General features: G+C 35.4%; 1 protein-coding gene across 9 annotated transcripts in view; it reads left to right on the top strand.

The window, feature by feature from the left end:
- The window catches only part of ANKRD12 (ankyrin repeat domain 12), a 125,302-nt gene that overhangs the window by 59,440 nt on the left and 45,817 nt on the right, over positions 1-20,045 (top strand). For all 9 annotated transcript variants that reach the window (XM_026005945.2, XM_026005946.2, XM_072734892.1 and 6 more), the window contains 2 exons: positions 2,985-3,127; positions 14,336-14,483. In XM_026005945.2, the coding sequence (XP_025861730.2) occupies positions 2,985-3,127; positions 14,336-14,483 (291 nt within the window). The remainder of the gene's footprint in view (positions 1-2,984; positions 3,128-14,335; positions 14,484-20,045) is intronic.

Genomic DNA, 20,045 nt, shown 5'->3' with positions numbered 1-20,045 from the left:
GTCCCGGGATCGAGTCCCACATCGGGCTCCCTGCATAGAGTCTGCTTCTCCCTCTGCCTATGTCTCTGCCTCTCTCTGTCTCTCAGGAATAAATAAATAAAATCAAAAAAAGAAAAAAGAAGAACTACTCAGATTCTCAAATTTTTAAATATTAAACTTGAAGAATCTAGTCTAAATCCTAAAATTACCTATTACCATAAAATTCTTTATCCAATTTAGATTCTATTGTAGATGAATTTTCCAAAGTGTTACTTCATAAGTCTTTGAAGGACATTATTCAGTTGAACATGAGAACTTTGAGCATGATAGTGTTTTATTTTAATTACTCAAATACCATACCAGTACATTCTTACTGTAAAGAATTCAAACAGTTAAAGCATGCAGGGAACAATATAGAGATCCCTTTAGTTTCACATTGTACAGTACAGTTTCTTTTTTTTTCTTTCTTTTTTTTTTTTTTTTTTTTTTTTTGCCACAGAAGTCTTACCAATTTGGAGGTTATCCTTTCTGTGCATTTTTATCATATGTATAAAGTGAACATTTATTCATATATAGGCTTTTTTTAAAAAAATTAAATCATTCCATCTATACTATCAGTCTTTAGGTTTGTAACCTGACTTTTTTTACTTAATGTCTTACAGATATTTCTGTCAATACGTATAAGTGGTTCTATTTGATTCATTTCAACAGCTGCATACTGTTGCATAGTATAGATTCAATGGACAATACTTTATTGAACACTCCTACAAAAGTAATTCAGTGTATAGTTATAGAAGGGTTTTAGAATTTCAGAACAGAAGCTGTTAAGGGGATGCATATTTAAAAATTTTTTTAATAGGGATCCCTGGGTGGCGCAGCGGTTTGGCACCTGCCTTTGGCCCAGAGTGCGATCCTGGAGACCTGGTATCGAATCCCACGTCGGGCTCCCGGTGCATGGAGCCTGCTTCTCCCTCTGCCTGTGTCTCTGCCTCTCTCTCTCTCTCTGACTGTCATAAATAAATAAATAAATAATTTTAATACAGGCAAATGCCCCCCCCCCCCCCCCCGCCAAAAAAAAATTTTTTTTTATCAGTATACACTACTATCAGGAGCCCTTTTCCTAACATCTTTACTAAAGCTGGATATTATCGGTCTAATTATAAACAATCTGACAAATGAAAAAAAGTCCTTACTTTGGATTTTCCTTTTTTTTTTTTTTAAGATTTTATTTATTTATTCATGAAAGACACAGAGAGAGAGAGAGTGAGTGAGCGCGAGAGCAGAGACACAGGCAGAGGGAGAAGCAGGCTCCATGCAGGGACCCTGACGCGGGACTGGATCCCCAGTCTCCAGGACCACACCCTGGACTGAAGGCGGCGCTAAACCGCTGAGCCACAGGGGCTGCCCAAATTGGATTTTCCTAATCAGTAGTGACACTGAATATTTCTTCTAGTGCGTACTATAAATTTATGTATATATTGTGACTTGCAAGATGGAGTCTTTTGGCCATTTGTCTTATGGCAGTATTATTAATATGTAAGAGCCCTTTGCTTAGTGTAGGTTTTAATTCTCTCAAATAATATAAAGGTTTTCACTATCTGTGGCTATGTTTGAATTTTCACTTCAATGTTGTTTATTACACTAAAATTTTAATTTTTTACATAATGCCAGTTAATCTTTTTGTTTATGGGTTCTTTGATTCTTTTTTTAGAAGTCCTTCTCTATTCCTATATAATAAAACTATATCCCTCTGTTTTTTCATTTCCAAATTTTGTTTTTGTTTTGCTTTACATGTAGCCCTATTAGAATACACTTGGAATTCATTTCTCTATTTGGTGTGAATAGTAAAAAGGGCAATAAACAGGATCTGCTTTAAAGAATTAAACTTAAAATGCATAGCATCCACTCTAGAAGAAAACTCCATATTATATATCAGAAGGAATATATTATGCATCATTATATTTCAGAAACCAAAAAGGGTTTTGATCTACTAATTCCATTTCTAAAAACTTACCTTAAATATTTAGTCATGGCTATGCATGAAGATTTAGTTGTAAGGGTATTTGTTGCGGCATTGTTTTTAATATTTTAAAAATTGCAAAATGCCCAGTAATAGGATCTTGCTTAAATAAATTATGGTGTATCAATCAGTGTTACACTGTGTTGTAGAAGTTTAATGACATGGGAGATTATTTTCACTGCAGTAAGTAGAAGACAGGTAAACAACTTTCCCAGTTTTGCTTTAAAATTATAAATCTAGAGGTCCCTGACTAAGTGCCTCAGGCTGTTGGGTGTCCAACTCCCAATCTCAACTCAGATATTGATCTCAGGGTCATGAGTTCAAGCCCCAAGATGGGCTCCATGCTAAGCATGGAGCCTACCTTAAGAAATTAATAAGTCTAAGAGGGAGAAAAGTTAGGATTTAGACTAGATCCTTGAAAGTGTTATATTTGGGTGGAATATGGGTGATGCTTATTTTCTGCTTTGTATTTTTTGTTTTCTAATTTTTTCTTTCATGAACACATTACTTTTTTTTATTACCAAAGTTACTGTAATGGCAAATTTATTTTAGTTAAAGTAGATATTAAGTCTGGAAAGATGAAAACCCTTAAAACATAGGGTTTTTTTGTTTGTTGAAATCCTTTAACAAGCTTATTAATATTTTGTCTGAAAAAAAAAAAGTTTTGTCTGCTTTCTCTGCTCTTTTTCCATAGTTCAGATGATTACTATAAATTATAGCAAATTTATATTCATTGGATAAGCTTAAATGTTTAATATTTTGGTAAGATAATTTATCCCCAAAGGAAATAATACTAACATAAATGAACCTTCTGTAAAATTGGTAGTGTTCTTACATGTTTATTTCCAGTAGCTTGTTCATCATTCTTTTTTTCTTCTGTACTACATGCATTAGAATTAGTGTAACTCACACAGTTTATGTATATTAAAAGACATATTTTGAATTAGTACAGATTAACCATGTTAAATTAATATTCTAACTTTAGGCTGGACACCATTGCATGAAGCTTGCAACGTTGGATATTATGATGTTGCTAAGATACTTATAGCAGCTGGAGCAGATGTTAACACACAAGGATTAGATGATGACACTCCACTCCATGATTCTGCTAGTAGTGGGCACAGAGATGTAAGTATGATAGAAAAATCAGTATACATTTGCAAAGTATTTATTCAACCCAGAGTTAGTTAGTTCACTTCTTAGTCATACCATCTCATGTCCTATTTCATTCATTACCTGGTCAGCTCATCTATGTTTTATTTTTCCTTTTTTCTGCCTTCTCATTGCTAATTCCTATCATAGACAGATTTACATATCCTATCTTTTCATAAAATCTGTCTGACTTGATAATTAAACAGGATGGTAAAATTTTTATTGCAAGGGCTTCTACTGTCAGATAACTAGGTGTAGTGGTTAAGGCAGATTTTACTTACAGTTAAAATTTTCCTGAGTACTCCTGCCTATATATTTTTTTAGACTTACTAATTTTAACAACCTCTTGTTATGCAACCTGCATTCCTGAATTTTAGCTGACATTATTTAGCATATTTAGATGACTTCCGTGTATACTAAAAACGTAATCAAACATGATTATATATGCTTACAGATTAATGGCATCTTTAAACTTCATTTTTAGTTTGTTTTGATGTAACTCTATGAACCCTGGTAGGTTTTAAATTCCATTTGCATTTTCAGTCTTTGGCATGTTGATATCAAAGATAAACCCATTCTAAAATAAAACTAAACCCATGTTTGTTGTAATGAAGCTCATGTTGTTTTTGTTGTTGTTGTTGTTGTTTTATTTTTATTTTTATTTTTTTGAAGCTCATGTTTTAAGTGTGTTTAATGCTTAATTGTGTTGCAGTAATCTGCTTACAATGAGAACAGAACAACCTGGGGCACTATAAGCAATGTTTCTAAAGCAGGATTTTGAATTTCAGATAAATAGGTTTTCTCTTTACATACTTTTTACTTCTGTCAAAGAATATTTGGACATAATTTAAAAAGCTGAAAAGTACTATTCAGCTTTTAAAGATAACTGCAGACTCCTTCTGTTCTTCCCACTTCCCAGTATCTTTTGCCAAAAGCAACTATTGTAGGTTTTTATTCTAGTAGTTACTTCTGTATTTCTAACAAGATGAAGCTGCCTTTGTTTTTTAATTTTTAGTTATTATTTATTGACCTCCTGCAAAGGATTTTATTGCTGCTCAGAGACTCACAGAATCTATACTGTCTGGTCTGTACCAGTCAATACTGCACTATATATAATTGTTTTTTCTTTTTTGGATTTTTTATTTTCTAGATTAACACATTGCCTTGTTTGTGGTTTTTTGGTTGTGTTTTGTTTGTTTGTTTGGTTTTTTTGTTAGTTTTCCATGCATCTATTTTTGTTCTTCTTTACTCTGTGACATGACTCTTAAATGCCTGAATGCCTGTAAATAAAACAAAGCACATTGATCAGCTTACTACTTTTGAGAAATACTGATGGGGGGGGGGGGGGATTTCTCATATCCCCTATATACAAGATATCTTGTATCCTGATCTGATTTGGATTAGTTGCTCTTTAGATCTGTAGCATGGATGCTGTCCTAGAATATTGCTTTACCATTAATCCCATGTGGGATTCTCAGTCTCTCCATGAGATTCCCAGTTCCTGGATGCCCATCTTAACTCTCTGAGGATATTAAGTGGTTTATTCCACTTCCTGCATGGTCACTGATTTCCCAAGATCTTTCACATGTTATTGCTCTGATTTGGTGTATTTCTCACATTAGAGATTTTCTGTAAACTTCTGTTCCTTCATATTTGAGTGAAGCTCTAAAAAGCCTGATTGAAATGATGTATAATGTGCAGAGCTTGTTGGCTGTCGGGCTTCTCTATAACATGTCTGGGGGACAAGATAGCAGTTTTGTCAGAGGTCTCCTAAATGTCAGTATTTGTAGGTCCTTCTCTTGGGACAGATAGTTTCTCCAGAAAGCAATATTCTACTTTCCTGTCTGGATAACATAAGAATGTTTTCTAGCATTCTGGAAGCCAAGCATTAGAGGATTACGTTTGACAGTGGTGAGGGGAGGCTGGAAACTCATTCTGTCTTAGAGAAACTTTTATTCAATCCTTCTGACTTAAGAAAAATCCCATTAAACTGTTCTCCACCGTGTTGTCTAAACCCAAAAACGTACTCTTATTTTGAGGAAGACTTCTCTTCAGGAATGGAGAAGGTGCATTTGCCTGGCTGTGAAGGCTTGAGAAGAGAAGCACAGTCATTACAATTAGTACTTTCCAGGTACTTTTCTAAAAGACCTGAAAGTTTGAACAGTGTGACCTGACCACGGTATGTTAGGACTGTCAGTACTCTATCTAAATCATGGCAGCGAGCATGTAATCCAGTTCAGAAATCCTGTTTTAGACACTGCTCCTAGAACCACTCCCACATATACCATAGGTTGGGTGTCCTGGGATTCTGAGACAGAAATTTTCAGGTGATTGCAGAGGAAAGGAGGAAAGAGGGATATGATTTTAGGAACAACACCTGTAAGGATGTGACAGGAGCAGGAGATAACAGGGAGAATCTGAACTGCAGTGCAGCCACACCAACACTTCAGCCAATCTTTTGGGAGTCCTTGATACTAGGATGCACTTCTGAGATGCTTTGATTTGCGGTAAGCATTAGGTCTGTGTGCCCCCACAATGGAATGCAAGCTGCTGATGGCAAGGAGGCATACCCTTATGTACTTCTACTCCCTTTGGCCATGTCAGTTCCTGGTGAGGAACTTTGCTAGCAGTTATTAGTGAGCAATACTCCCAGCATCTGGAGGTGTAAGTATCTTGGCCCAGAAGAGGGTATCTGAGCAGTTTATCCACTATAAACGTCAGTTGGCAGCTTCTGCCCAGCACCATTACCTGCCCTGCTGATCCATATGCAGCTGCCTCTCCACTCCAATCTATAGTCCAGACATAGCCCAGGGCAACACACACCATTGCCCACCACTAGTGAACATGCAGATCTGTTTCCATGACTGCTTTCCCTCCTTGCTTACCAGCAGCAAATACAATCAACTGTTCACTCTCAGGTTTCTCCAAGCAAGAGTCAAACATTGCCCTGTGTGAACCCCAAACTCCTGACATGGGTAAAACTTTATTTTCACAGTGATATAATCCCAAGTGAACCTCATATGGTATAAGGTCAGGAAATTCCCTTTAAAAAAGTGTCCTCATACATTGTTTTCCTATTGAATGGCCCAGTGATAGTAATAGAAGAGAAGGTTTAGTTATCTTACAGCAAGTCTGGTATTATATACAACATTTATTTTTAAGTTGGAAGAACACTTAGTCTTCACTACCATCACTTTTAATATCTTGTTCTCTGAATTCCACAAAGTCAGAAATTTCCTCTGCTTGAAACTGTGCCATAAATAACTTTTTCTTTGAGGTATATTTGAACAGTCTGCATATAAGTAGCACCGTTTCATTTACAAATGAAGATATTATTGCTTATTGATCTGAATAACATTTGGAACTACTGCAATTTTTCATATTAAGGAAGACTTGGTAATGAAGTGTCACATAAATTATTTATCTGAGGTTTTTATAACTTTGCATTTTCAGGTAGTTGCATTTGTTTGCCCTCTTTGAGTCAATAGGCTTCAGTGAATATTTCCCAAAGTCAAATAATATAAAAAACCAACTGGGTAACAAAAATGAAAATCAGATTTTGCTGCAAGAAAAATCCTCAGTATTCAAATGATAAAATGAGTGGGATATGAAGCTAAATATGGATAACTTCCCTCTGATCATTTAGTTTGTGTTATTATTTTGTGAACTACATTACATTAACTTCTCACAGCAGTATTTGTGTTTTCACTGTGGGAAAAGAAGTGTTATAAATGTTTTATATGTATTGTTTCTTTTAATTACCACAATAATCAAATAAGCTCTGGTGTGTCTTGTTAAGACTGTGTGGCCTGTTACATTTCAATACCCTCGGCCTCTCCGTGAGTGTGGAGGAGCGTTGACATAAGAAATCCCTCTCTTCCAAGACATTCCCAGGTTTATTGAATTAATGTGACTCCAGATTAAGGGACCAAAAGGAATAAATCTCAATGTCTTTTTTTAAAAAAAGATTTATTTATTTACATGTGTGAGAGTGGTTGGTTGATTTATGGATTGATGTGAGGAAGCACGAGTGGGAGAGAGAGAAAGAACCTCAAGCAGACTTCACACTGAGTGCATAGCCTGACACGGGGCTAGACCTCAGGACCCTGAGATCACTACATGAGCCAAAACCAAGAGTTGGACACTTAAACTGTGCCACCCAGGTGCTCTAATCTCAGTGTCTTTTCACAGAAAATGAGATAATGACTCAGTAATCTGGGAGAATTATTATTTAATACAGTCTCTAGTCTCTAGTGAGAAAGATAAGACATGCTTCGTGATGTCCTAGTTTAGATTTTCATATCTTTTCATACCTTTCTGCTGGAAAATCCTCTTTTTCTCTTTCTTTAGCAGCAAACATTCTCTGCTGTATTTTCTTTTTTGACATGCAGGAAAAATTTCAATGTTAAGCTGCCTAAAAAACCAACTTACCAACCAAGTGATTGTGAACAAGTTACTTTTCTCTGACTCTCCATTTCCTCATCTTTAAGTTATGTAATAGATAATACCTATCTAAAGGGGATATTTTGAAGGGGAAAAAGATACTGTGCATATAAACATACCCTGAAATCTAAAATTCTATAGAAATGTCAGAGGTAAAAGATTAAAAGCTACCTTTACATTAGTATTTTTCATATATACCCAAATATTTTAGAAACAAATTTGGAAAACTAAAAATGCTATTTTTCTTATTTACTTTTTTCTCAAAGGTATTTTTCATGATTTTCAAAGTTCTAATTTTGAAGAAAAATGCAGCCTATAAATGTTATTTTTCCTAAACTGATTTTTGCTTACCATTGGACCAGTCTTTTCTGCTCCCTTAGCAATCTGTATATGCCTATATGATAACAAGACTTCATTTATAAGGCCTGACAATATATAGGGTACATTTCCTTTTCCACTGCATTTATCAGAAAGTGACTTATTTTCTGGCTATGATTTTTTTTTTTTTTTAAGAGAGAAGCACATGCATGTGGATAGGGACTGGGGGGCGGAGATGGTGGGGGAGTGCATGGAGATCTCACTACCCTGAGATCATGACCTGAGCCAAAAACCAAGAGTTGAACACTTAATAGAGCCACCCAGGCACCCTGGCTATGATATTTTAAATATTGCACTTTTTGTTCTTCTTTTTAAAAACATTATTAATAGTTTATCAAAGATGAATTGTTTTTCTTTAAAGTGATACAGATTTCCTAGTTTTTAAATATGTTAAAGAATTATGCCTTGTTAGACACGTTTATATGAATACAACTTTTTAAATGTGCACAGAGCTGCAAATATTTCCAGAGGCTGACCTTTGAGTTCATTACTTACAGGGACTCAAACACTACTTCCAGTCTCTTTCCAAAGGGAGACTGGCATGCTACTTTCAAGGGATCCTTGCTTTTCCTCCTACCAACATGCCTAGGATAGTAGGAGTCACAATTCAGAGCTATTTTCTCCTTGTTCTTTTACTTACACCCAAAGAGGAGGAGGGAAATGAGAGCCACCAGACTCTCATTTGTATATATCTATCTGTACCATTTATTATGAATCTCTACCTAACAATTGAATTTCTTTCAGTAATACTTAGAACAATTTCAGCCATCCATAAAACATTTCTAAGGTGAGAGAGACAGAAAGATAGCAGTTTTGTGCCCTTTTTAAAATTATTTAGAGCAAGAAGATTAACATAACTTACTAAGAACCTAATCTTTAGCTTACTATTTGCAAGTATGCATAGTTTTTCATGATACGTATTTTTGAAATGCCTTTTTCCTAGTTCTATTTTAATTTTTTTTTTAATTTTTATTTATTTATGATAGTCACAGAGAGACAGAGAGAGAGGCAGAGACATAGGCAGAGGGAGAAGCAGGCTCCATGCACCGGGAGCCTGACGTGGGATTCGATCCCGGGTCTCCAGGATCGCGCCCTGGGCCAAAGGCAAGCGCCAAACCACTGCGCCACCCAGGGATCCCACCTAGTTCTATTTTAGATACCTATCTCTAATTTCACCATTTTTACCTATTTTGAATTTGTTCCCTCTTGTGTTTTAAGCAACTTTAAGTTATTTTAAATCCTCTTTAGCATAAATGATTATTTGCATGTCAGAATAATTTGTAAAGGATTATCTATGTTGGGGTTTTGTAACGTCTGAATTAAGAAGCTGTCCCTGACTCATCATAGACACGTAATAAGTATTTGCTGATTATTTCCTGATGGGTGTAGAAAGTTTTCAGCAATATCAAGATCCTGCATTCTATTTTTGTATCTTAGAGCTCTAACCTAAGGAAATAAGCCTAAAAATGGAAAATTCTCAACTTACAAAGGTGTACACTACAGTATTATTTATAATAACTAAAAAGTTTTATTTCGGTTACCTTTTCCAAACCCCTAAAATGACAGTAAGAGGAGACTCTAAATGACAGATGCACAAGAACAAAAACAGAAGAAACAAAACCAATATTTTGGGAGATGGAAACTAGAAGAATTGAGTGGTTTACTGATCTAGAACAGGGTTTGGCAAACTTTTTCTGTAAAGGGCCAGATAGTAAATATTTTAGATTTTGTTGGCTACATGCCGCCTCCACCATCCCTTCCTTTCTCCTCACTTTTTTTCCCACTCTCTTCCTCTGAACTAATTTTCCTTTATGAATCCTTTTTAAAATAGCAGAGGGAGAAGGAGAGAGAAGTAATCTTAAGCAGACTGCATGCCCTACAGAGAGCCCAGCATGGGACTTGATCTCACAACCCTGAGATCATGACCTGAGCCAAAATCAAGAGTTAGTCACTCAATCGACCAAGTCATCCAGGCACCCCTAAAGTATTTTAAAAGAATATAAAAACAGTTCTTCAGTGGCTGGCCAGATTTGGCTTATAGACCAAATTTGCCAACCCCTGGTTTAGAAAATCAAAGAAAACTGAAACCAAAGCCATTCCAACACAGAATCCAAGAAAGCCTATAAAGTTTAGGAATTCGTGGTACCCGGAAGTATCCCACTTTCTGGTGGTACTTCTAGAAGTGCCTGTTACGTTAGGACTGTAAAGAAGAGAAATGAATCAAAGTCTTTTTGTCCCTTAGTAACATTATATAACCAGATGACTACACCTTTCCACTCTGGCAGATAAAAGGAGGTTGATGTCCAGATAGATATGAACCATATATTCTAGACTGACATACCATAAAATAAGTGAGAGTAAGGATTAAGTGTAAGTTAATTAAGTAAAACATACTAAACATTAAGACCTCAGCCTCCTTTCAGCAACCACAATACTGACAGTAAGGCTTACAGTTTTTAGGCATGAGTTGAAAGATTTCTCCACGGGAAATTGAACTAGGCAAGAGAAATAGTCCTATCATATGAGAATTAGCATGAAGTCCATCTGTCAGTTTTTTAGTGTCTTACTCTTATGTGTGGACAGCCAGTGATCCACCTGGATTTGAAAAAAGCCTTTAATATAGATGGCAGAGACCAAAACAAGCAAAAAGAAAAGTAGGAACTTGGAGGACAGGATAATGCCATGAGGAACTTCCCAAAAATCCATCAGTTTCCCCCAAAATATGAGTTTATTGTAGCTATGAAATAAGACCTGAATGTGTTAAACAAGGAACAGTCAATGAAGGAAAAAAACCTCTTGGAAATTAATAATATGGTAGCAAAAATGAAAAGTGGGTTACAATTGACCCTTGACTAACACAGATTTCAACTGCATGTGGCCACTTACTTGCAGATTTTTTTCAATAAATGAGATACAGTACTGTACATGTATTTTTCCTCTACCTTACTTTATTGTAAGAATACAGCATATGATGCAAAATAACACACAAAATATGTGTTTACTACTGATACAATTGCTGAGGCTTCCAGTTAGTAGTAGGCCCTTAGTAATTAAGCTCTTAGGGAGTCCAAAGTTGCACATAGATATTTGGCTACACAGGGGTCAGCATTCCTAACTCCACATTGTTCAAGGGTCACTTGTGTTGAGGAAGTCTCCCAGAAACCAGGAAGCAAAAAGATAAAGGTGAAATGAGAAAAATGATTACTTCAGGAGATCTAGTATCTTAGTAAGAGTTCTTTGAAGACAGAACAGTGAAAACATAGAAGGGACATTATCAAATAAAACCAGAAATTTTCCTAGAACTGGAGGAAGTTGGGTCTTCATATTGAAAGGGCAGTTTAATGCTCAGCACATGGATGTAAGAAGACCAAGGTCAAATACATTTATCATGGGGGGGGGGGGTGCACCTGGGTGTTTCAGTCGGTTGAGTGTCCAACTTTTGTTTCAGCTCAAGTCATGATCTCAGGGTCCTCGGATAGAACCCCACATCAATCTCCCTACTCAGCAAGATGTCTGCTCCCCCCCCCCCCCCCCGTCCCTCCTGGTCAGTCTCACTTTCTCTCTATCTCTCAAATCTTTTTTTTTTTTTTAAATGCATTTATCCTGGAATTTCAGAACAGTAGGGGCAAATAATGTCCTGAAGTTTACAGAGAGAAAAAATAAATCATTATGTGTAAGGTTAAAAAAAAAAAAAAATCAGAATGGCATCAGACTTTTCATTAACGACACTGGAAGATAGAAGATAATGGAGTGATGCCTTCAAATTTGGAGGGAAAGTTGTCCTTTATCAACTAAGTATTAATCAAGTGAAGATGGAATAAAGTATTTCCTGGCATGTGAAAAATCTTTACTTAGGAATTATCTGAAGTTGGTGAGTTAGCAAAATGAGAGTAATTCGGAAAAGAAGATAAGATCTAAAGAATCCAACACAGAATTGAAGGAAGGCTACTTCTGGGATGATAGGATGAAGGGAAGTAACATCTGGAAAGCAAATTTAGAGAACAACCGGTCCATTTTAGAGCATATTAGAAGATTTGGAGGAGGAAGTCCCTAACAACAACAAAAAATGATAGTATATTGAATCAAAAAGATCTGTACTTGTAGCAGAATGGGAGATGAATTAAAGATGATTATGTGGAAAACTGAGCAAATGAAAAACCAAGGCATTTAATCCCATGGGGAAAAATAGAGTTGTGTAAGAATGGAAATTTAATCATAGTGCACTACTTGACTCAACATTTTTATTAGTCTTAATAATGCACAAGCAATACATAACTATTGGAAAACTAGGAGGAAGGGAAATGTATGTGTGTGGGAGGAGAGGGGATGAGAGTTGGTGAAGAGCAGCTGAATCCACATCTTCCATTGTAAAATAGACAGTGCCTAAAACTGAAAAATATGGAAGCAGCAAACTTAAAATCTGTTACTCGAGTATATGAAGATATGTTTTGGAGAGAGTTCTTCCCCAGTGGCCTTGAAAAGCTAGTTGATCTTTTAAAATCAAAAGTATGTGTAATTTGATTAACATTAGTAAGAAAAAAGGGAGATAAAATATTAACAGTTGGGATTATGAGTAATTTGTGTTCTTTATACATTGTTACATTTCAGATTTTTTCAACATTGATAGTTTATTCTTTTGTAGTCCAGAAAAAATACTCCATTATTCAATATGAGTCTCCATTATTCTTAAATATTTTTTCATTTGTTAGGAATTCCTAATTTATAATACCTTGTTTAATATTGTTTCTTTAAAAAGATAGGGTTTATTTCCTGAATACCAGAAAGTACCATAAATATATGTTGGGAATAAATACTTGATGACACATGGCATTTGTGATCTAGAATAAGGAGAGAAATGTGTTAATTATAAGTATAGATTTATATATGATGGAACACAGTAATGTGAACAAAAATAGAAGATGAAAACAAAAAAGAGACAGTGAGGAAGCAGAATTAATAATACTTGGCTACCTATTTGAAGTAAACTAGGAGTGAAAAACAAGTCAATGATGACTCTCAGCTTTCTGACTTCAGTGCGTGTATTTTGGTGCTAGTCACTGAGAATGGAAATAGATAAAAGATAAGGTGCAGGTTTAATGATGTCTGTTTGGGACCTGTTGGTTTCAGCTGTTATATTGAAATGCAAATACACTCATCTAGATATATCCAGGATGTTTGTGTTTGGAGTTCAGGAAAGAGAGCTGAGAAAAAGCAAGCAGAAGAATGAAAATGAATGAATTGCCTAATTGTCAATCACATTCAAACAGAATGGGTGAGATCTCCAAATAGATGATGTAGACTAGAGCATGAGACAGTGAATCAAGGACAGAGACCTAGGGAAACAATCACTGGCTTAGATCTTTGCAGATCTTAGGAGACACATTTCATAGGACTGATGGTAGCATAATTTTGTAGGTAGAAGAACCTGAAGAGCCGATAAAGTCAAGGCTGCAAAGGTGAATACTTCCCAGAAGCTTGACTGTAAAGGAAAGAAGATTTAGCTAGAGGAGGGGAATATAGCTTTCTATAGGAATATCTGTTTCGTTTCTTTTCTTTATTGCCACCTGTTCTTTTAAGGTAAAAGAGACATGAACTGGAAAGACTGGCTTCTAGAAAGGAGCTAGTCAGAAAGAGGTTTAAAAACATAGACGGAAGAGGATAAATGCAACAAACAAAAGAAATGAAATGATGACTAACCAGGCAAAAGCTTTTGGAGCTTTTGGCCTGTGGAGGCCAAAGCTTACTTTATTTGGAAGGGGAGGAGAGGGCTTAAGAAAATGTCAAAGTAATGAATACAAAATTAGATCCAGGACCCTGTAAAGCAACCATGAAAGTGATGAGGGCCTTAAAGTCTAAGATTCATTAGTTCTCTGAGTAAATCATGTGAGTTCTGGGTAGTTTAAATTCCTGGGAGAAGATTAAGAGCATTGGTAGTGATATTAGTCTTACACAGAAGGATAATAGTTCTTTTGAGATTCCCTCTAGAATATACATTATGAGACCAAGAAGCTTGTTATTCTTGTGCATTGATTTATCTGTGAAACTTGGAGCAGTGCTTATTAATAGATCCTCAGTAAATATTTATTGAATATATGATGGAACAGGAAGAAAAAATGAGATTTAGTACTCAAAGAGGCCAGCTTAAATTTTAAGGAGGAAATCTTTTTGTTAGTAGATAAGATCATCAGATGGAGGGTGAAGGGCAATGAAAATGGAACTTGAAGAGAGCAGTCATGATTTAGAATAGATACTGAGGAAGGGAGGCAGAGTAGATGAGGCAGAAGGATGCTGTGTTATCAAGAAAATGGTTGAAATGATACAATCTCTGAAGAGACTAAATCTTCCTATTGTTTAATATTGCAGATAGTGAAACTGTTACTTCGTCACGGTGGAAATCCATTTCAAGCTAATAAGCACGGGGAGCGTCCAGTGGATGTAGCAGAGACAGAGGAGTTGGAATTGCTGCTAAAAAGAGAGGTGCCTTTATCTGATGATGATGAAAGTTATACAGGTTCGTTTCAGATAATCTGCATTTAACTGTTTGACATGGTATTTAGTAGAACATTCTGATTCTTCTTTAAATACATAAAATGTTTGAGTTCCTTAGAATAATGCTAGCCAGCTGTTAAGAATGATGAATTTAGTAACCTTGGTATTTGCTGCATGTCCCCTGTGTAAGTGGGAACATAATGTCATTGCTCTGTTTTCATGATTCCCCCAACCACCCTCCACCACAAACTGCTGTCACATTCAAGTCTATTGCAGAACGTTTCGCCAGTTAACAGTTATCAGCACTGCTACTCTGACTTCTTTCATTCCTTTATAAATTAGAGAGCTATCAAACTAAACCCTTCCTGTTTTTCCTGGCATAAATGAGTCATCTTTGCATTTTTACTTCTTTGATTTAGGTAGTTGAACTCTGGTCTTTGTTACAACGTAGGGGCACAGTTTTACAAACACAGTTTTAAAAAGAAAAGATTTAAAAGAATGTTTCAGAATACTTTTGGCATACTCCATTTTCTTTTAAACATAAACAGTTAAAAATATAACAAAAAAAAAGCTTTCCTGCATTAAGAAAAGTCTTTCATGTGCAGATTGGAAGGGTTCATGTTTTCAGGCAAAAATCAATGAAAAAGAATTGACTCAGAATCATAACTGGCTGGGATGCCACCTAGATGGCTCAGTTGGTTGAGCATCTGACTCTTGATTTCAGCTCAGGTCTTGATCTCAGGTTGTGAGTTCAAGCTCCACATTGAGTTCAATGCTGATGTGGATCCTACTTTTAAAAAAAAGTCATAATTGGCCATATTCTCACCAAAGCTTAAAGAATTTCTATAAGAAATTAGATAATAGTGCTTCTTATATGAAAGGGAATAAAAATCAGACCATACTAATTTAATCTCATCCATTGCCAGAAGGCAATAAACCAATAGTTTTATAGTTTTGAGGGATAGGTCTCCCCTTCCTTTTTTTTTTTTTTAAACTATAATTGGCATATAACATTATGTTAGTTTCAGGTATACAACGTAATGATTTGATGTTTATACATTCCAAAATGATTATTACAGTAAAGCTAGTTAACATCCATCATACATAGTTATAATTTTTTTCTTTTTTTTTTTTCTTATGAGAAGGAATTTTAAGATCTGTCTTAGCAACTTTGAAATATGCAGGACAGTATTATTAACTGTAGTCACCATGCTGTACATTACATCCCCATGACTTAGTTATTACTGGAAGTTTGTACTTTTTGACCCCTTTCACCTATTTTGCCCAGTGCCCACCTCTGGCAACCAATAATCTGTTCTCTGTATCAATGAGCTTGGTTTTTGTTTTGTTTTGTTTTTAGATTCCACATAAGTGAAATCATATGGTATTTGTCTTTCTCTGATTTATTTCACTTAGTATAATGATCTCAAGGTCTATCCGTGTTACCACAAATGGCAGAGTTTATTCTTTTTTTATGGCTGAGTAATATTATATACATATACCATGTCATCTTTAGCCATCATCCATAGATGGATATGTAGATTACTTCTGTATCTTGGCTATTGTAAATAATGCTATAGTGAACATGGGGGTGCATATATCTTTTTCAGTTAGGACTTTTGTTTCTTCAGATACTCAAAAGTAGAATTGCTGGATCTTATAGTAATTCCATTTTTAATTTTTTTAGGAACTTCCTTACCTTTTTCCATAGTGATTGAACTAATTTACATTCCCACCAACAGTGCATGAGGGCTCTGTTTTCTCCACATCTTTGCTGATAGTCTTTATTTCGTGTCTTTTTGATAATAGCCATTCTCACAGGGGTAAGGGGATATCTCATTGTGGTTTGCATTTCCCTAATAATTAGTGATATTAAGCATCTTTTTATTATACTGTTGGCCATAGCTATGTCTTCTTTAGAAAAATGTCTATTCATATTCTCTGCCCACTTTTAAAAAATTTTTATTTAAATACAATAGCTAACATATATAATACATTATATGTTAATGTATTATTGGTTTCAGAGGTGGAGTTCAATGATTCATCAGTCTTCTGTAATACCCACTGCTCATTGCATCACCTGCCCTCCTTAATTTTCATCACCCAGTTACCCTGTCCTCTTTCTTTCTCCCCTCCAGCAATCCTCAGTTTGTTTCCTGTGATTAAGGGTCTCTTATGGTTTGTCTCCCTCTCTGATTTTGGTCTTGTTTTCTTTTTTCCTCTCTTTCCCATCCCCATTTTTTAATTGGATTGTTTGCCTTTGAGTTGTATGAGTTCTCTATATGTTTTGGATACTTTTATGAGCTATGATTTCCAAATATTTTCTCCCATTCACTAGTTGCCTTTTCATTTTGTCTATTTCCTTTGCTGTGCAAAAGTTAGGATCCCAATATTTTATTATGAAAATGTTCAAACATACAGCAAAGCTCAAAGAGGTATACAGTGAAGACCCTGGGTACATTTATACTACACTATAAACTACATTTTTTAGTTATTAACTTTTTACTATATTGCCTTTATAACATTATCACATACCTATCCATCTACCCACAATCTTATTTGTTTGATGTTTTCAAAATGAGTCGTAGATATTTCTAAATACTTCAGCATGCATTTTATTAACTAGAGTACAATTTTTATGTACTCTATGTATGAATATATAAGATAATATTTACACTTATGAAATTAATAATTCTTTCGTTAATGAAACATTTTCTGAGTTTTGAAAATGTGTAGACCTGTATGATCCAGTCTTATCAAGATACAGACTCTGTCACTCCAGAAAGTTCCTTAAGCCCTCTCCTAGTCAGTTCCCACCCTTACCTGATCATTTACACCCTTTATGGTAGAAATTATTAGACAAGAATTCACTAATGGCTGATAATCTAGAGGGGATTTTTTTGATGAAGAGCAGGATATTTACATGGCCTTTTCACATTTATAAGGGGGAGGGGACAACAGGGATAATAGGGAAGAGAAATTTTTTTCTGAACTATGATTAAATTTTAGCATCATCAAAAGAGGGACGGATAGATGCACATCATGTGCCTTCAGATGTGGTAGTATGAGAAGAATATAACATTACTTTTATAACATCCTGATTGTGAATGCATAATCATGAAGAATGTTCTCGTTTTTTTCCTTTTTAAAAACCAGTGCCATGAAAGATTAAGAAATGTCAGTGTCATAAAGTGATAGAAATGTTCCAGACTGTGTAAAGAGGTAATAATTAAAGGCAATACCTGTTCCTTGGCTATATACTATACTGGAGTGGGGAGTGGAGAAGTGACTCTAAAGGACATTATTAGATCGTTTAACAAGGAATATGGACAGTAGATTAGTATTGTGTCAATGTAAATTTATGAAGTTGACAACTATACTGTGGTGACAAAGAATATTCTTATATGTCTTAGGAAACACTTATTTCTTAGGAAATATTCACTTAGGAAGTATATAGGGATAAAGAGCCATGATGTATATAATTTCCCTGCATATATAGAGAGAGAATGCAAATTATAAAGCAAGAGAGTGCCTATTTGTAATAGGCAAATCTGAGTAAAGGATATATAGTATTTAGTATTCTTTCTGGCTTTTTGTGAGTTTGAAATTAATTCCAAATGAAATTCAATATATATATTAATACATGACATTTCTTAGCTTTGTCCATTGAAAAGATATGAAAGCAATGACAATAATCATTCCTAATGCCCAGATTATAATCTTGAAATACTTTCTACTAAAAGAAAACCAGGGCATTTTGGAAAAAAATGGTTGGTTCTCTGGGGCAGGAAATATATAAGATAAACTTGAAACATCTTGTCATTACAGATTCCAAGGAAACTGTCAAAGCCTTGTCAAAAAGACTTAGGAGACAACTTGGAGGAGTTCTCACTGGCCAAAGATGGGATAGTTTGAATTTCAGTAAGGGTATTAATTACAGATATTTAAAACCCATCATCTATATTTAAATCCATGATTCCATAGTGATACATTTTTTAATTAATTCATCAAAATCAGAGAACTAATTTGTTATCTTAAAAATTAGGCAGAAATGGGAAAAAATTTGTTTTGCCTTATCTATATGAACTTTATCATTAGATAACCTTGTTATAGGCAGGAAGTATTTTCTTATAAGATTAATCCAGCCAAAAGAATGAGGAAAGAAGAGTAATTGTTTTGCAACCCCCAATTTTTAATATATTTAAGCATTGAGTATCAATAGTTAACATTAAATTTTAAAAAAGAAGAAAATATTCCATGCCCCCGGATAAAAGAATACCAATTATCAGTGCTCAGGATCCAGCTGCAGCTTGCAGGAAATACCAAGATTAGAGGGATGTGCTGAACTGCATCCAGCAAAACCTAAACTGTGGGAAACCCAAACAGCTTCAGTTCAGTAGACAGATTGCATGAAAATGAACAAGGATAACCTGTGGAGAAAAAATTAAAATCTTGAAAAGAAGTAAAGACTAAAAAATTGTGTATTCAGGTGTTTTGTATACTTTTCTGGGGGAATTTTGTACAAAACTCAGTCACAATAAATGGCACAAAGAAGATCCAGGATATATTTGGGTTTTTAATAATAAATTCTTAAGCTAATGTGTTAGGAAAAGCCTGATATGTTTTCAGTAGTTTTGAGAACTAGCAATAGTGATATTTCCTTTATTTCACTTAGGAAATGACCAGTGCTTTTATTAAACTATCACCTATCTAAAAGTAGGACTGATTATAGAGTGGTAATGTTAATGAATGAAACTGAAACTATAGGCCAAATTTTAAAGGTGGCAACATTCCTTTTAGTATATGTTTTCACCTCTTCTTCATCCAGATATAACTCCTTAAGTAGTACATAGACACTGCTCACTAAGTATTTGTTGAATTTGTGGAGTGGTTACTGGCCCTTAGGGACTATGCCAGGGCTCTTCTTCAGCCTCCACAAATCCAAGGAATAGCTGAACCTGTAGGCTGAGTTCATCCATTACTGAGATTGGAAAGTTTGAGAACACCTAGAATCAAACACCAGAGAGCCTTCCTCCTGGTACTTCAGCTGCTCATTAGCAGTCCCAGAGGTGAAGGCCACTTTACCTTCTTCTAACTCGGAGGAAAGGAGGAAAGCTGCTTTCTCAACCATTCCAACATTGGGTTAGTGTGCTAACAAAGAAAGGCAGCTCTTTAAGATTGCCTAGAAATTCAAGAGAAGGATCATTCTGAACCAACAGAATGTTAATCCAGCTAAATAAAACTAAAGGAAACGTAATTTGAACAATAAAAATGAACATTGAAGGAAATGAGGTACAGCTAATAAAAGCCATGATTATACAAGCAGAACACCAGTGAGGAGTGATCATTGTGGGACCAAAATTATTAGACTGGAAAATCAAGTAAAATAAATCTTGACAACACACCAAAAATACAAAGGAGAAGAATCGGGATCCCTGGGTGGCGCAGCGGTTTGGCGCCTGCCTTTGGCCCAAGGGCGGATCCCGGAGACCCGGGATCGAGTCCCACGTCGGGCTCCCGGTGTATGGAGCCTGCTTCTCCCTCTCTCTGCCTGTGCTCTGCCTCTCTCTCTCTCTCTCTGTGA

This window comes from Vulpes vulpes, chromosome 13, assembly GCF_048418805.1.
Source record: "Vulpes vulpes isolate BD-2025 chromosome 13, VulVul3, whole genome shotgun sequence".
Taxonomy (NCBI): Eukaryota; Metazoa; Chordata; class Mammalia; order Carnivora; family Canidae; genus Vulpes; species Vulpes vulpes.
The sequence above is the reverse complement of the archived record's forward strand: the minus strand, read 5'-3'. Positions and strand labels throughout refer to the sequence as shown.